The sequence below is a fragment of the Chlamydotis macqueenii genome, chromosome 3 (assembly GCF_036417535.1).
Source record: "Chlamydotis macqueenii isolate bChlMac1 chromosome 3, bChlMac1.mat, whole genome shotgun sequence".
Lineage (NCBI taxonomy): Eukaryota > Metazoa > Chordata > Aves > Otidiformes > Otididae > Chlamydotis > Chlamydotis macqueenii.
Window position 1 is genome coordinate 59,102,756 of NC_141558.1, and position 16,655 is coordinate 59,119,410.

At 37.6% G+C, this 16,655-nt stretch overlaps 1 protein-coding gene across 4 annotated transcripts in view; it reads left to right on the forward strand.

The window, feature by feature from the left end:
- The first annotated feature begins 1,049 nt into the window (after positions 1-1,049).
- LAMA2 (laminin subunit alpha 2) overlaps positions 1,050-16,655 on the forward strand; it is a 364,351-nt gene continuing 348,745 nt past the window's right edge. For 3 of the 4 annotated variants that reach the window (XM_086743476.1, XM_086743477.1, XM_086743478.1), the window contains exon 1: positions 1,050-1,137. In XM_086743476.1, coding sequence (XP_086599602.1) covers positions 1,062-1,137 — 76 coding nt within the window. In that variant the 5' untranslated portion in view covers positions 1,050-1,061. Of the gene's footprint in view, positions 1,138-1,848; positions 1,867-16,655 lie in introns of those variants that run through there. The other variant, XM_086743479.1, reaches the window with a different exon arrangement.

Below are 16,655 nucleotides of genomic sequence, written 5' to 3' on the forward strand. Positions count from 1 at the left end.
CTGCAAGTTCAGCCCAGCTCCCTTTTTCTAACAATCTATTATGTACTTTTTCAGTATGCTTATATGCAGGTGGGAAGCCTTGCTGTTTACTTCCTTCCATTATCAAAATCGGTTTTTATTGATGTTTTTGAAGTAATTTTTTTTTTCCTTTAGGAAAATTACGCAATAGATTTTAATCAGCATTTTATTTTAATGTGACATTACTTTTTCTTTTATGCAGTAATATGGATTTTTTTCCTGTCGTACATGGCTAGCACTGATACACTACTCCCAGAAACAGCAGGGAAACTCTATTTGGATTATTTGCAATTCTAGTTTTCCAAACGCCTACCCGAAAGCTTTTTTTTCTTTTTCTTTTTCTTTTTTTTTTTTTTTTTTTTGCCACGGTACAGGTATTTTTATATCTCCCAGATAACTCGATAAATGTTTCCTTTTTAAATTGTTAAGAGAATTTTCAGGGAGGCCCCGCGCTGCCTCCCGCCTCGCCTAGAGCCCGCCCCACCGCCAGCGCAGCGGGCCGGTGGCAGGGGAGAGGCCGGCGGCAGCGGCCGTTACGGCGGGTGCCGCGGCCGTTACGGCGGGTGCCGCGGCCGTTACGGCGGGTGCCGCGGCCGTTACGGCGGGTGCCGCGGCCGTTACGGCGGGTGCCGCGGCCGTTACGGCGGGTGCCGCGGCCGTTACGGCGGGTGCCGCGGCCGTTAGGTGGGCACGTGCCGCCTGCCTCGCGCGGCGCCTCGTGCCACTGCCGCCGAGAGGCGGCGGTTTGCTCTCCCAGCGCCACGCGGCCGCTCCCGCAGCGCGGGACCTCGGCGGCCTCCCGGGGCGCGCCCGGTCTCCTTCGGCCGTAGCTCCCGGCTTTGCTGGCCACCCCGGGCGCCCACCGGCCCCTCTCGCTCTCGCCTGCCCTCGGAGGCGCGGCGGGGCGGAGAGTGTCGTGGTGGGGGTGTGTCCTGCTCCGTGTCCGGGGCACCGGGGTCTCCTCTCTTCTCAGGGGCAGCGGCTGCTCACTCGCCTGGCTGCCCCGTATGGGGACGAACCCGCAGCTCGGCTGCCCAGTAGCCATGGCACGGAAAAGTTTACCGCTTCTTCTGCTTCTGGCGGCGCTCGGCAGCCGAGGCCAGCCTCCGCCGCAAAGAGGTACAGGGGAGCGGGGAGCCCGTGCCTCACTCGCCCTGGCCGGGGCAGCGGAGGATGCAGAGGGGGAGGCGACTTTGCCACGGGCTCGGGAGCGGTGACGGGAGGGTCGGAGGAGATAGGGACAGAGCATGACAAGTAACCCCTAGCCTGTAGAGGGGACTCGGCGAGGGAGCGCGGCTGGGGCACCGCCGCTGGTGCCTCAGCCTGCCCGAGCAGCGCTCCTGTAGCGCCGGCAGCTAGCCCATCTCGCTTCCCTGGGCGCAGCCCTCGGCCGAGGCTGCGCGCTCCCTCCCCGCCGAGCCGCCACCGCCCCGCTGCCGCGCCCCGCCCCGGGGCAGGGCCGCCCGGCTCGGCGGGCGCTGCTGCCGAAGCCGCCGCGGAGTGCTTAACGGGGGGCTGCTTTGCGGCTCCCTGCTTAGATTCAGTTTCCTGCTCGCTCTTTCCCGTTAACTCGCACGCAGCCGCTTTAATTAGGAGGCAAAGTCACGGTTCGGAGCTTGGCCGCTGAGCCGCATTGGGACTGCAGACGGAGGGACAAATCATACATACTATTTTTATAGTTTAGGGACGGCTGGACGACATGTCCTGGTCCCCGAAGCGTCACATAGTCTTTACCGGCCAATCTGTTGGCAGCCCTTTCCCTGTGTTGTGACCTTCTCTTAGTGTATCTGTGATGAGGGGAAGCTTGTGAGGCTGTGCGGAAACAAGTGTGGGCTGCTCTTACTTAAGGTGACAACTTGGTGCACTTACCCAGCAACAAAGCTTTTCTCGGTGTTAGAAACTAACCACGACTAGAATACGAACAGAGTCAATTGCATCCTGCACGAGTAGTCAATGTCTTTCACATACAATCATCTTCCATTATACAGTGTTCAGGTGTGTTGACACTAAGGGGTTTTTTTTTTGTGGTTGTTGTTGTTTGCTTTTTCAATTAGAGTTATGTGGAAAGATCAAAAAGGATGATGTACAGATACGGGCTCTCATAGGAAATCCTTAAAACCATTCTTCCGCTCACAATATTCTTTCTGGTGCCTTTGTTTGTTGCTCTTTATGTTTTTAGCTTTGCTAAAAAGAATTCAGTAAGGAGATACTATGGGTGTGTTAAAATAAAACTAATTAAAGCCACTGGAATAACAGCTAGCTTCTGTTTGATTTTGATGTCACACTTTAGGCTGAACACTTTGGGTTAGGAATTTCTAGGGTTTAGGGTTTACTTTGGAGAACATGATGCACTGTCATTTCATGAAAAAAGTGTCTCAAGCAGCTGACTCCTTGATGCTAATTTTACTGTGTGAGGATAAACAATGGTTGATCAAGTATCCGTGTAGATAAAAACTCATCCAGAATTAGACTTTGTTTAGATAATGACTTATTGGTAAACACTCAAGACTGAGATTTTAGAAGTAGAGCATTTAAGATATAGTACATAATGCATTTTCCTCTTGCTTTTTTTTTTATTTTTCTCTGCCAGCTAATTAATTTTTCATCTAGAAAAATACTGATTTGGCATTTCTTTTAATATTATCACTCTCTCTCTCTCACACACACACACAGATACTTTTGGAGAATGTCCTTTTCTTTATCCAGTGTCTTGGGTTTTTTAACCACTGCAGCGAAGGGATATGATCATAATTTTCCTTTTAAATGAGAAGTGGATGTCTTGAGCGTTCATCTGCTGCATCACTGGTATTATAACCGAGTTCTGGTAATTCAGTAAGGAGCACTAATAATGTGATGATAGGACCTTGTAAACCTCACAGTCAAATTCAAGTGCTGGCCTGCCAAATTTTTAAGCCATTTACTGTCTTCTAGATTTCTTTCTAAGACCTATTGCAGCTGCTAGGATGTGCTAGCTCTATGTAGATATCACTGTTTTGCCCAGGCAAAGAGGTAATGAACTCCTCTCTAATGCCAAAAGTTTGAAAAATCTGCCTTCACTGAAATCCTGGAGGATTTTTAAGAATGTGCAAGAATCTTACCAGACCCATAGTTTATACCTTTAGACTTACAACTTTTGTTTTTCCACTTAATAGTTATTTGGTAATAACCATAATGCTGGATGGTAAGTGTTGCTCTTTAATTGTTAGCACCAGTCAAATGTCTGCGGGGAAAATTATGTAACAGAGCTGCAATGCTTTGAAAAACAATATTTGAGACATCACAACAAATTCCCATGTTGTTTTTTAGAACAGAACAGTTCAAGAACATTTTGCACCTCAAAGATGAGAACAGTCTGTAGTTCTGTTTCTTTGTTTTTGATTTTTTTTTTTTTATTTTTAAGTCAGTAGAAGATTTACTGTGGTCAGAAACCTGGAGTTAATTTTAAGGGGTTTTTTTTGTTTTGTTTTGTTTGTTTTTTTTTTTTTTTTCCAGCTACACATGCTATTTGTTCTTCTGTTGTTTGAACAGTAAGTAGTCATGTAGAAATTCTCATACATGGAAGAATCAGAACCAGAATGGCATGTGCATTCTGTAACAGTGTTGTATGCATAGCTTGCGGTTGAGGCAAACTTACTGAAGTGCTGTATAATGTTCCCTTTGGATCTTGAACCTTTGTTCTTCCTCTTTCCTGTGGAATGTGAGAGAAACCAAATAGTAGTAGTTTAGAAAGGTATAAAGAACTTGCTTTTGATCCTGAAGAATTCATCCTTTTATTAAAAGGTCTAAGTATCTGTCATGGGAGAGAAGTGAAGCTATGTATCTGTGAAAGGTGTGAATAGTAGGGACAGGGCGAGGGAACATATGCTGCACAGTAACTAAATCTGTGGTGTCAGCTGCTGACATCGGTGGAGATAACTCATGGAGTACAAATGTTTCTTAGCATCTCACAAATCGGAAGTGTAAGTCGACTCCAAGAGGTGATGTATATAGGATGCTTATAAAGTCAAAGTGAAATTCCTCACTTGAAAGAGAAGTGAGGGGTAAACGTCAACCTAGTGTTAGCAGAATATGACTGGTGCCAGTCTGTTAGGCAATTGATGGGGGCAGGTTGGTCAGTAATTTTAAGTTTGTCTGTAGGTGTACGTTTCTTAAGTTTTCAGAGCTTAGTTTAAAACTGTTCTCTCTGTATTATCTAATGGAAATGAGGAGTTATAAAATTCCTTCCTGCATACATACATGTGTGCATATTGTACACTATGCTCTGAAAAGTCAAGGGACAAGGATAATGGGACATAATTTTAATGTTTCACGTATTACATTTGAAGAATGTTGTGTGGACTTGGATTCTGTGTTTCTGGAGACAAAAAACCAGATGCTTAGGTGATTGTTGTGTTTATCAGCTTGGTCTCACGTAAAGAAATTTTGAAGCTGGTGAAGAATATCAACCAAATTTGAAAGCAACATAGAAATCTTTAAGATAATAACTGAAAATCAATGGCTATTTGGGAGAAAGACCCTCAAAGTACTTTCTCTTTTGTGAGAGGAAAGGTAGAGTTTAGCCATTCTCTAATCCATTTAGTCTGGTTAGTCAATGCATGTAGGGCTCTGGCTTCAAGAATATGAAGGAGAATATGTTCGTTGTGGAGGGTAAAGATATTACAGTGTGTAAAATTCTGTGTATATTTTTTTTTAAAAAAGGAGTTCTTTAATCCAATTTCAAGATTTTCTAACAGGCAACAAGCCTTGTTCACTGAAAGTGTAGTGCAGTATAGTACATTCTATGTATACCCTTTTAACGTACATTCTATATGCTACTAAATATTTTTGCAGATAAGCTTTTAGTGATTTGGAAATTAGGATTTTTATTTCTTTTTAGTGTTTTTTTTAAGTGTATGTATACAAGACCGATATTGATCAGTTCTAGAAAATCTCTTAGGAGTTCTTAGTGCTGCCTGATCAATAAGGATAAAACCCCAAAATTTTGGGAGATGCTGCTGTCAAAAATATGTTATGATCGCTCATAAGTTTTTACTTTAAAGTTGTTGTTATATTATTTTCTTATAGTTTAATAATTGGTTGAGAAAGTGAAAGCAGAGGGTATCAGTATGTGTTTCAGGTTTAGAATGTGAGAAAGGAAAATATAGTAGTTAAAGGCTAACCTAAGGTATTAGAAATAGGTAGAATTGCCCAGACTGACTGGAGACATGAATTTGTATAGTTTTTGTGTACATATTTTAACTTGAAATAACCAAAGCCAAACTGAATGAGGTAGGTCTTGTTCAAGAATGTTTGAATTTCTCCAAGCAACACATCAAAACATAAGATGCACTTTATGTTTAAACCTCTTATTATTAGTTTTCCTCCTACAAGTTTTTTACAGTCCTTACAAATTTTCTTTTTTATTAGGCTTAAAATACTAAAGTTAGAACAGTGGTTCTTTAACCTGTTCCAAAAATCTGCTTTAAAATAATACAGCAAACAATCATTTTTAATTAATTCAGGCTGGAGGAAGGAATCCACCCCCACATGTTCTGATTTATTACCCAGCTACTTGGTCTGACAGTTTTTGGAGATTATAGTATTTTGTAATAAGAGGCAGCATGAATTCCTGGTTCAGGGTTGCTTTTATTTTTTTCTCTTTTTTTCCTTTTTTTTTCCCCTGAAGTCCAGACTCTATATATGTAGATCAGGAACAGTAGCAGCACACAAATGCATGCAAATGTGAAACAGTATATGTACCTGATTATCTCCTTTTCTTTATCAACTTTTTTAATTTGGTATAAGCCCGTAATTACTGGATATTTTTCTCCCAAATGAGAGTTCAGGAATATCTGAGAGCTTATATGTCACACACTGGCAACTCAGGCCGCAGTAGCAATAAAACAGACCAAATCTTGCTTATAGATGTAAAATAGTGACAAGTATGTTATGCTATGTTTGCTAAACTTTATATTGACTCTGTCCATGTCTTTGAAATGGGAAAGGGAATTCCTTGATGTTTGCCAATAAAGCTAGTTAATGAGCTGGCTCCTGCTGATGACTACATGTTATTTATTTTCTTGTACCAGCTACTGTAATTGATAGCCAATTCCTAGTTCCTGCTTTTCCTCAGTTTTGATGTTCTTATCAATCTGAAAATATATATAAGAGCGGTACAGAAGAAAATGGCAATGATTTTAGAGATTAGACTTTTTTTTTATTTTTTTTTTTACAGTTTATTTTGATTAGAAAAAGATAAGATTTCCAGAAAAAGTGACTTAAATATGTGTGATTTTTGCTCTGAGAAATACCAAAGGTCTCTCAGGATTCTTGCAAAACTCAAAACAAATAGCTGTTACTACCCTCAAATTTTTCAGCAGTTCAGTCTCCATTAGTTACACCTTAGCATCACAAGGATTTTCCTAGGACTCTGCTCCCTGCCAAATTCCTCTAGTAGACATTCTCTTTGAATCAGACCTTGCAGTAACATTAGACTGTAAAGCAGCTGTAGCACTATTATGCCAGCGAACTGTTGTGAAACCTCAGGAAGAATAATGAACATTCCTCCAGAGTGGATTATCCAAATACCATTACAATGCCTTGTTCTGTTCCAACAGACATATGTATCTACTATTGTCATAATTAATGAATTTAAGATTTGATAAAAAATAAAGTTACCAAAAAGTGAACAAAATAGGATTAAAAATTATTTTTATAGCTATATCAATTTTTTTTTAAAATGGCAAATAACTATATTTTGTCATTCTTCATGTACCCCAGTGAGTAGGGGCAATCTTTGAGGTCAGTTAGAAAGATTCAGAAGAATTAATCAGAAAAGTTTGGAAAATGCCTCTAAACAGACCATGTATTTTCCATTGCTAAGGGAACATGGAGCAAAGCTGAGGGCTGGCAATCAGGAACTTGGAGATGCAAGAAAAATAAATCAGAAGCACTATTTTTCTGCACAATTCTAGTGAGAGTGAGAGTTGATTTAGGATTTAATTTGGTTTTCTACATCTACACCAGATCCTCAGATGAACCCTGAAAGTTTTAGATGCCAGTTTCACTTGAGCTACCTTTACATTTTGATGGAAGATGCTGAACATGGCAACATATTCCTCTGTTTATCCTAGCTACTCAACAGCCTGTAATCCTGTTCAACAGAAATATCTGGATAATCTCTGTTATAGGGAAATGCATTATATATTAACTTTCCTGGAGTGTATCCTGGACTGAGAATGCAGAACTACTGCTATGCATTTATTGCTTTGTGCATTTTCTAAACCAGTGGCAGGGAATATGAATAGTCTGGATTCCTCTGAAAGCCACAGAACTCTATGAAACAAGAAGAAATCCATGCCTTTTGAAGAATGCAAAGTAACAGAAATAAAACATAGTGGGCTTTTGAATTTGATATTTGAAACTACCAGGAGTAGGACATGTGTGTTTGTGCAAACCCCAGAGCTGGTGATTTGAGTGTGATTCAGTTGCACACCTGTGTGAATTATGCATGCATTTTTTTTGTAGTGGCAATAAAAAGATGATTGCAGAGCATTCAAAATACGCTTTATGTGTTTAACCTTGAGCTATCATTGACAATATTGAATTTGTTAATATTACCTGAAAAAATAAATTCTTGGTACTGTTTAATCCTTGTGGATAATTTTTTAGTCACCTTTTACAATAATTGTGAAAAACCATGATTGTGAACATAAGAATTTCCATACACAGTACATGGCATAAAACAGAGTATGTTTCTCATTAGCTTTTGATTTTTGGTAGAATTGGAGGATGTTTTCTATTAATGATTCCTTTTCAGAGAAGAATGAGCCCTCACACAAAAGGTTTTCTTTATCATGGAAAAAAACCCCACACGTTTAATTGAAAAATGTATTTGTAATACGCACACTGAATTCTTCTCTTAAGCACAGTGTCTTCCTACAGCTGGGCACAGCCTTCTGAATTAGTTCCATTGTATTAAGTTTGTGTGTTGTGTGGGTTTAGGGTCTGTGTAAGTGTGCTTCTCTCTCCCGGTTGCTTTTGGTATGCTTATATAGTAAATATGGCAAATATTTTCTAAATTCAGTAGGTGGGAAGCTTTTACATGCATACCCTATAATCATTGATTGTGCATGCAGCATCAGTTTCTTCCCCCAGCTGCAGCTTTGACATGGAGAATAAGGCAGTCATTTGCCAGCAAAATTAATAGTTAAATGTTTGTATCAACTTCATGGCTTGTTAACTAGAGGGAAAAATGCACTGAGCCTGCTTGCTGTTTTGGTATGAGTTATTTAAAGTGACTTTGACGCTCATAGTTGATGAAAGAACTTTTGTGGCACAGAAAGGTGTTGGGAAAAACAATAATAAAATAATAAATAAATAAATACAAATAATAAAGAGCTTGAGTCAGTTCTTGGGGCAATTAGACACTGCCCCAGAAGAATAAAGTGGAACTCAAGTGGTTACACTGAGTCATTTGTCTGTTCATTGAAGATACACATTATCCTTTGGTCAGTATTGTTATTCTCATTATTTTTGTCCTAGCTGTCCTTCTCAGATGATAGTACCTAAAGGGATCAATGGATGCAGCTGTGTTCTAATGTATTGGTTTGTGGTTTTTTTGTACAGTACTTTGATTGTACTTACAATAGCTATTTGTCCCAAAATATGTATTTAAAACTTCTGTGATTCAGAGGTGGTGATGGGTTCTTATGTAACTACTTCTTTTGCTGGTCTGCTTTTTGTCTTCACCTGTTGTCTTTCATTTTTATTAAGTCCAATAATATAACCCAAAATAGTAAAATTACATGTATAACACTAGTAAGAGAGAGATCAGTGCTTGGTTTAGTATGTTACTTTGTATAGTAAAACTGTGTATTTTTCTTTGCACAGTGTTTCTTTCTATGTTTTTAATTATCTATATAAAATCTGTTTTTTATTTTAGTCATTTGTGGCTTTTAATTTGAACAGATAGGTTACTGATGCATGTACAATTTGACAGTGCTCATCTTAAAACATTGCTTGAGAGCAAGATGAGCACAGTGCTCATCTTAAAACATTGCTGTAAGAATGAAAATAAAAATAGAATCATAGAATGGTTAGGGTTGGAAGGGACCTTTAAAGGTCATCTAGTCCAACCCCCCTGCAAGGAGCAGGGACATCTCCCACTAGATCAGGTTGCTCAGAGCCTCATCCAACCTGGCCTTGAATGTTTCCAGGGATGGGACTTCCACCACCTCTCTGAGCAAAATAGTTATGTGTTCTGTGAGATTGCTATAATAAACCAAGCTTTTTGCTTCAGGAATTAACCTTTGCTGATATTAAGCCTTCTCTTTGTATTCCAGGCTCTTTAGGATTAAAATAGAAGTGCTATATATACAGAAGGTGATATGGTGCTGGATCCCATGTATAAAGTAGTTCAAGGGAAAAATTGTGGTGATGAGCAACCTAATGAAAGATAAACAGTAATTTCTGTTTGTGTTTACCCTTCTAGAGAACACAGACAACCAATACCCTCAGTGTTTTGATCTAAACAGCAGATATAGGAGGACAGAAACACTGATTTATTAAGTTATCAACTGTGGGTATAGGATTTGTTGTTGGCATGAAAATGTTTGTGTAATCAGCTTAGATATAGATTGGTTAAGGCTGATGAGTGGTATCAGCTCAGTAGCTCTAGGGGAAATAGGTATTTGAATTTGAGATTTATGGAAGGATATAAAGAACTTGGTGTGAAAGTGTGGATAGAGTAATGACGTTATATAACGGATTGTTGAATAGGTTATATGAACAGCCTCATTAAAGGGGAAATGGAAGCTGGCGAATATGATGATATTTAAAAAGGCCTCACACAGTGATCTTGTAGCTATAGTTTTAGAACTGAACACATTTGTGTAGACATGATAAAGACCAGAATTAGTAAGTACGTGGATAAATATGTTGTGCTGGAAAGAACCAAAGTGGCTTTTGTATATTATATGGATAAGCTTTCAAATAATTTGTATTAGATGTATTAATAAGGGCTATTATAGTAGACTTGGGTTTTCAGAAGAGCATTTGAGAATATGCCTGAGTATCTTAAACTGTGATATTATAGAAAAAAAGAACGAACTCAATTTATGGAAGAATTCACAAAGGTTTTGACAAGGCATATGCCTGGCTGGGATGGAATTAGTCTTAAATTGAATTGATAGATATGAACATCAGTTATATCTGAGGCTATTGTAGCTTGAATGTAAATACAGCTTTTAATCTTCTACCTCATTTGTGTGTGCATTTGTGAAACTAACCAGTTGCACATTTCTCAGGCAAGAAATTGTCATTGTCTCACTTTTCCTTCAGTTCAGTTCTAAATATTTTCATAGGAAGACTTGTGCCTGGAAACATGAGGAATCACAGCATAGAAAATTCCACTGCACAGGCAGTTTGAATAAGTTAGTAAAAGTAAGGCTTAGACAGTTTTGTTATAAGTTGTTGCCCAGGCTTCTTGAGAAATATGAAGTGAAAACAACCCCTACTATAACATGCATAATGTAGACTTTAATTACTACCTCTCTTCCTCTGTTGTTACTAGTCATTATTTATGTTTATATGTTGCTTTTATAGCAACAGAGAATTTTCTTCCCAGTAACTGTTGCATGGGCTGTCAGTTTTGTGCAAAAGAAGCTCAGTAGCTGAGTAATGTGGTCCTGAGATCACTTAACAGAGCTCCACGGTCAAATGTGATGGGAGGAGCATTTAAACTGCTCAGGTGCATGACTCTGAACATGGTGTGTGAAGGGCACTCTTTTAGACTCTTCTTGTCCCATAGAATGGAGTTGTTTCTAGGAAGTAGAAGGGATTTTGGCTGCATGGTATGAAAATAATTATTTCCAATTAATTGAAAATGGATTGATGATTTAATCCATTAATTTATCTAAGTACTTCTGTAATATAACATTTAGTTTCAAAGTGAGTCAACGTTATTAAAACAATCTACAGTGAAATGAAATTACTCTGCTCAATCTGTTTCATAAACTCAAGTAATTAATAAATTTCATGTTAAAAAGCCATTATATTCTGCACAGCAGACCTTTAAATCGCTTCTGGAATTAGTTTAAAATGTAGCATCTGTCTACAGTATGAGAGTTCCTGTACAATTATTTTCTAGAAGTGAATCAGAACTTTCGTACGCCCTGCTAAACCAAATCCACAGAGATTCCAAGGAAATAATTTTCTCTCGTTCACTAACTGATTTTCCTTTTTGGCTATTAGTTCAAATATCTGACTAAAATACATAATATAATGTGATTTGTACTGATTTTAGTGTGAAAGTTAGGTTGGTTTGCAGTTACAGTGAAATTCTTACTGACTTCCTCATGGCAAGAATTTAATTCCCGGTCTTTATAAAGGGAGCATTCAACCCAGAACATAACATTTTGTTCTGTCTTAATGTTCTGCTGAACATATGTGTGTGTAAGCAGTTTGTTTATACAATGAGTGGAAGAACATGAGGAGCCAGAGGGTCCCAGAGCTGTCAGGATGAATAGTTAAACTGAAGCATTAGCTATAGTTGAGAACTGGAGAGTGAGTTACTACAGAGAGCTATTAAGTAGCATTTAGTGCTGTTTCCTGTTTAAATGAGGCTTTATTTCTGTCTTTGTATCAACTCCCTTGACTTTATAGTGGTACCTAAACAGTGAACAAAAACAATTAGCTTTTAAGATAAACTGGTTGTGGAAATGGCATGCAAGGGCAAGTTCTTTAAAATGACATATACATATCCATAGTAAACCCTTCTGTTAGGAATTAAACTTTCGTGTCCAAGCTGAGATGTTTTCACTGTATCAACTGGGCTGAAGAAACAGCTGTTCTAAATCTGTGAGGATTAAAATATTGATTGGCATGTCATCAGATGATATTTCTAGAATCCTGCTCTCTATTTCATAAGCATTAATCACTCCTTGAGCCTTAATCACTCCTACACACACACTTACGAGTGTATGTGTGTTTTATGAAAAACTTGAGCAGTAGTAATTTTAAATAGGTATATAATTCTTTATGTACACATCTTGAAATTTTTACCAGTGCAAAGAAACTTCAGCAAGGCTTTCAGCCTTTATTGGATAAAGTGTCTTAAGAAGTAAGCTCAAGGTTTCAGAGGCTTATTCTAAAAGAATTTAGATTTATTTTTATTAGCAAACTTTTTGTATCTGGCATCTTATTTTATATTTTAAGGTAGATTTAATGTGTAAAAGTCTATTTAGGCTTATTGGACCTGAAGAGATTTTAAGAGACGATGCTTCTCAGCCTTAATTTCCACTAGAGAATATAATTAGCATGAATGAAAATTAGTGTATTTGTTTTAAATAATTTACTTTTGGTTTTTTTTTTTTAATTAGCAAATACACATAAGCTGTTTTCTTCCTGAATAACTTTGCAGCTTTGTTCTAAAATAAATCCTGAAATTTTAACCTATTTTAACTCTAGTTATTATTAGTGGATGTTATATCTTACTAAAACCTTCTTCCATATTCTTAACGCAATTTTTGTCCCCAGCACGCTGTACTATGCAATGGAGGACTTTTTGGTTTTATCACAATGTATGTCACTACCTAAGATACAATACATGTTTAGAATTACTGCATATTACTAAGCTGCATTAAAATTCCAACTGAATTAATTATCTAGGACTTCGAGATTTTGGGAACAATTCTGAGTGAATCTGTATTTTTAATATTAGACGATAGATATAGGCCTGAGATACAGACCATGTTGTTTAAAGCAGACAGATTGGTTGCTAGACATGGCCTAACTGTGGCAATATAGACTGATTTACTCTAAGGAGAAACAAATAAGGAGATTGTAGCTATTCTGATGTACTTTGCTTTTTAAAATAGTATTTTTAACATTCTAGACTAGAGACAGGTCATATTTCCTACCGTTGTAAGAAGCCTTTTGTGTTCCAATATTATTATTATTCTTCCATCCCCTTTCTCTATGGAATGTCTCTGCATAATTTCCATTAAATGGAAATTACTTGTATTTATCTAGAATAGATGTGTACTTGGAAGGCGAGTCAAGCTGTTCTTCCACATTCATAAATGAATCTTGTACACTGCTATTTAGGTAAGTGCATTGTGCTTTTGATATAGTGGATGTATAATGGAATACTGAATTAATGTTATTATTCTATTAATATTATTAAACCTGATAGGTTCATGACTTCTGCCCACAGAAGAACTTGTCCTTGGATCTGACAGTTTATTTGGTACAGGAGACCTGAAAGTAAAAGATGACGGGCACAAACCTTGAGTGGTTTGTTTGTGGTTCAGTGTTCAGCCTGGTAAAAAAGGCTCAAGAACGTTATTTCAGTAGGCCTAGAAACAGAGGTGGTGTTTCTCTTGGAAATATGTTGTTGTCTGAGAAGAACATCTATTCGTGTGCCAACCTCTGTCTTCCTCAGAAAAAGTATCAGTTTTTATGTTTTTTTTTTTTTGCAAAGTAACAGGCACTCTTGTCCAAAATGTACTTTTGAAAAACAGCTGCATTTTTGAAGACAGGTGCTCTCATCCAGGTACTGGATGATCTGTTGTTGCATTCCAATATTTGAAATGTGTGGTGCGGGATTATTTGTTTTCTTTAAAATCCGTAGTTGATCTGCTTGAATCATACTGACACAAAGAGAGACACGCTGGGGTCGAGTTTCCTTTCCAGATATAAATATTCCAGTGCAATATTCCAGGAAACTCTTCTGGCTGATACTTTTTAAGCAATGCATGCCATCATGTACAGATACCTATATTTCAAGTATATCCTGTTAGTGGCATTCTTTGTAAATATCGATGATTAGTCCCCTACATGTATCAGTTGACTAGAAAAACAGCAACATGGCAAATATGTGTTTTTAAAATGTGATATTTGTATTAAGGCAGTCTTCAGTGGCATGGAGCGAATAGTGAAGCTGGCCATAGAAAGTGCTGTGTATGTAGTTAAAGATACTGTCCTTTACTTAAAACTACTGCAATTTCAATGTTCTTATTCTGCAAATGCTTATTTGCTTAGTATGATATTTTTGAAAAATATCAAGTTATTTTTATTAGCGGAATGCTTTGTGTTTGCAGAGTCAGACCCTAGAAATACAAGTAATGCATGAAGGATCTAGAAGTTTAGTGGCCTTCTAAATCAAGTCACGGTATATTTTTTTTTGTCTTTGCTAATAAACTCCTACAAACTTGATATTTGAACAACATAAACAGGAAGTTATAAATTTAAATAAAGGTTAAAAAGTAATGTCCTAGATTTGCATCTGGATTTTGTTACCAGTCTTAAGATGCTACCCAGAGCAACAGCATGCAGCATGGGAAATCTGATAATATGAATCTTTCAACCTTATGCATTCTAATCTGAGTGTGGTTTCCTGTAGTATTGCTGATATGCCAGATAAAACAAGCTTGGATCCAAAATCAACCTGTGTTATAAATGGATGCTCTCTGTTACCCGTTTGTCCTGTAATCTGTGATTAACTGTTCCCTGTCACAAAACCACATTGTTTTATTAAATTTTGTCTGTAGAATCACTTCCAAATGATAAGCAATTGTGGTTTTCATGGTTGTTTAGTTCAAGTGCAGTTAAGTATTATTTTATGCTACATTTCAGTGTAGAAATACTTTTATTCAAAGCGGCATCTTCGGAGTAACTAACTGCTTTCATGTTTCTTCAGTGGCAGTAAAAGTTTTCACCATTATGATGAAATTATTGTGATTTGGCTTCCTGAAAGTAAGCATTTTGTTTTTTAATTTAGTTGAAATAATGTACAATAGATTACATTGACTGTAGAATTAAACTCTTAACAGCAAAATTTAATATGAACACATGAAATTATTTATATTGCTGTTCCTGAGTGCTGAATAGAATTTGTGAATAAAAATACCAAAATCTGGTCCATTCCCTTCCTTTTTTTTTTTCTGCCTGAGCAGGCTTCTATGAGAAGTTTAGATTCCAAAATCAGCATTTCATTACTACACTGAAATCACTTTGGTATCTTTCTGCTCTAAAACATGTAGAGTTACACAGTAGTCCCCCCATCTCACTTAACAATTTTCATATTTGTAAAGAATCAAACAAGTTTTGAGAGGAATGCTGCTCTCATTTATGCTAGAAGTATCTTAACATTATATTTCTCTGACAACTCAGTAACGCATTTCAGAAGCATAACCAAAAAACGAAAGCTACCACAGAAACCCAAGCCACCGCGACATGAAGTGCTGGGCGACGTATCTATATCAGTTAACATTAGGCATGTAGCTTGATTAGGGAGATATTCTTTCTGTCAATCACTAATATAGTTATTTTGTTTCATACAGCACTTCAGAGTACAAGTCTGAGGTTCTCTGATTGTCTTCTGAAGGAGATTTGCTCTTATCTAAAGAAAGAGATTAACTGCCCCCAATTTAGGCACTTTACTTTCTTGTCTGATACCCTGGTACTGTAAGAAAGAAGGACAGGTGATGAGGAAAGAACTAATACTAGTGAATAGTGGGTTATATAGTTAGTAATTGAGACCAATACTGTATAGATAGAAGGGCAAAGAAAGAATAGCAATGAGAAAAATTTTGGTGAAGTTACAATATAGCTCTCATGTTGAAAGACTAGACTAGGCTAGTCTCCATGGCTGAAAAATCATGCTTCCTTTTGTTCTCTGGACCAAATTAATATTCAAGAATTCACAGGAGAACAGATGGAGTAAGAAGAGTAAAAATACCTACTCACTCCCTCTCCTCAACTAGTTTGGAATTTGGGCCAGTGTCCTAGGAGATGAAAAACATGGATTTAAATCCTTCTGGGCAAATATGGGTAAATTCTCCATACTGAAGCTATTCAGTTTGTTTTAGCAGTCTATTTCTGAAGCCTTGTTAGATGTGGAAGAGTGATGAAATTCACGAATCATGTACCACTTGGTGGAGGTGACAGTAACTGAAGTCTTAGAAAGTGAGGAATACTTGTAGTATTGCTAAGACTGAAGTTGAAATAACGAGAACTGAAACAAGCCAAAAGCTAAGACCTACTTTTAAAACTCAAATCTTGATTTTTTTTCTTTAGTGATGTCATTTTTGAGTACTACAGGATGGCCATATTTTGTCTATATCTTGCTACAGATACTGCAGGCAAACAAAGTTTTTATGACATATAAAGTGATCAACTAAAGTTTTCAGTGGTAAAATTGCTAATAGAAACCAACTACCAGTATCTTTTGTAGCCACTTTATTACACAACTGTATTACTGAGAGTTAGAGAGACATACTTTTAATTTGCTTTATAGCTCAGCTTTTTTTTTTTGTAAAGAAATTGCATCAGTAAAGTATTGCAGCTGTCGTTATGGTGCAGTGATATTAGTTAAAGATTGCTATTATGAAAGGAGGGGAAGCATATTTCTAGCTCTCATTTTGAAATATGTGTAGGTTGAATTCAGGAAATAAGTATGATTATGACTTTTTTTTTTGTACACCCAAGGGGAGATAAAAGCAGGAAACCTCCGTTCTTCTCATAGTGGAACAGTTTCAGAATTATAGTTTTCATCCTGTAATAATTTAATTTCATCTAATCTAGACAGTGCAGACAATTCTGCATGCACATAAACAAATGGAGGTCTGTAAAATATTCCATATGCTATGGAGTTG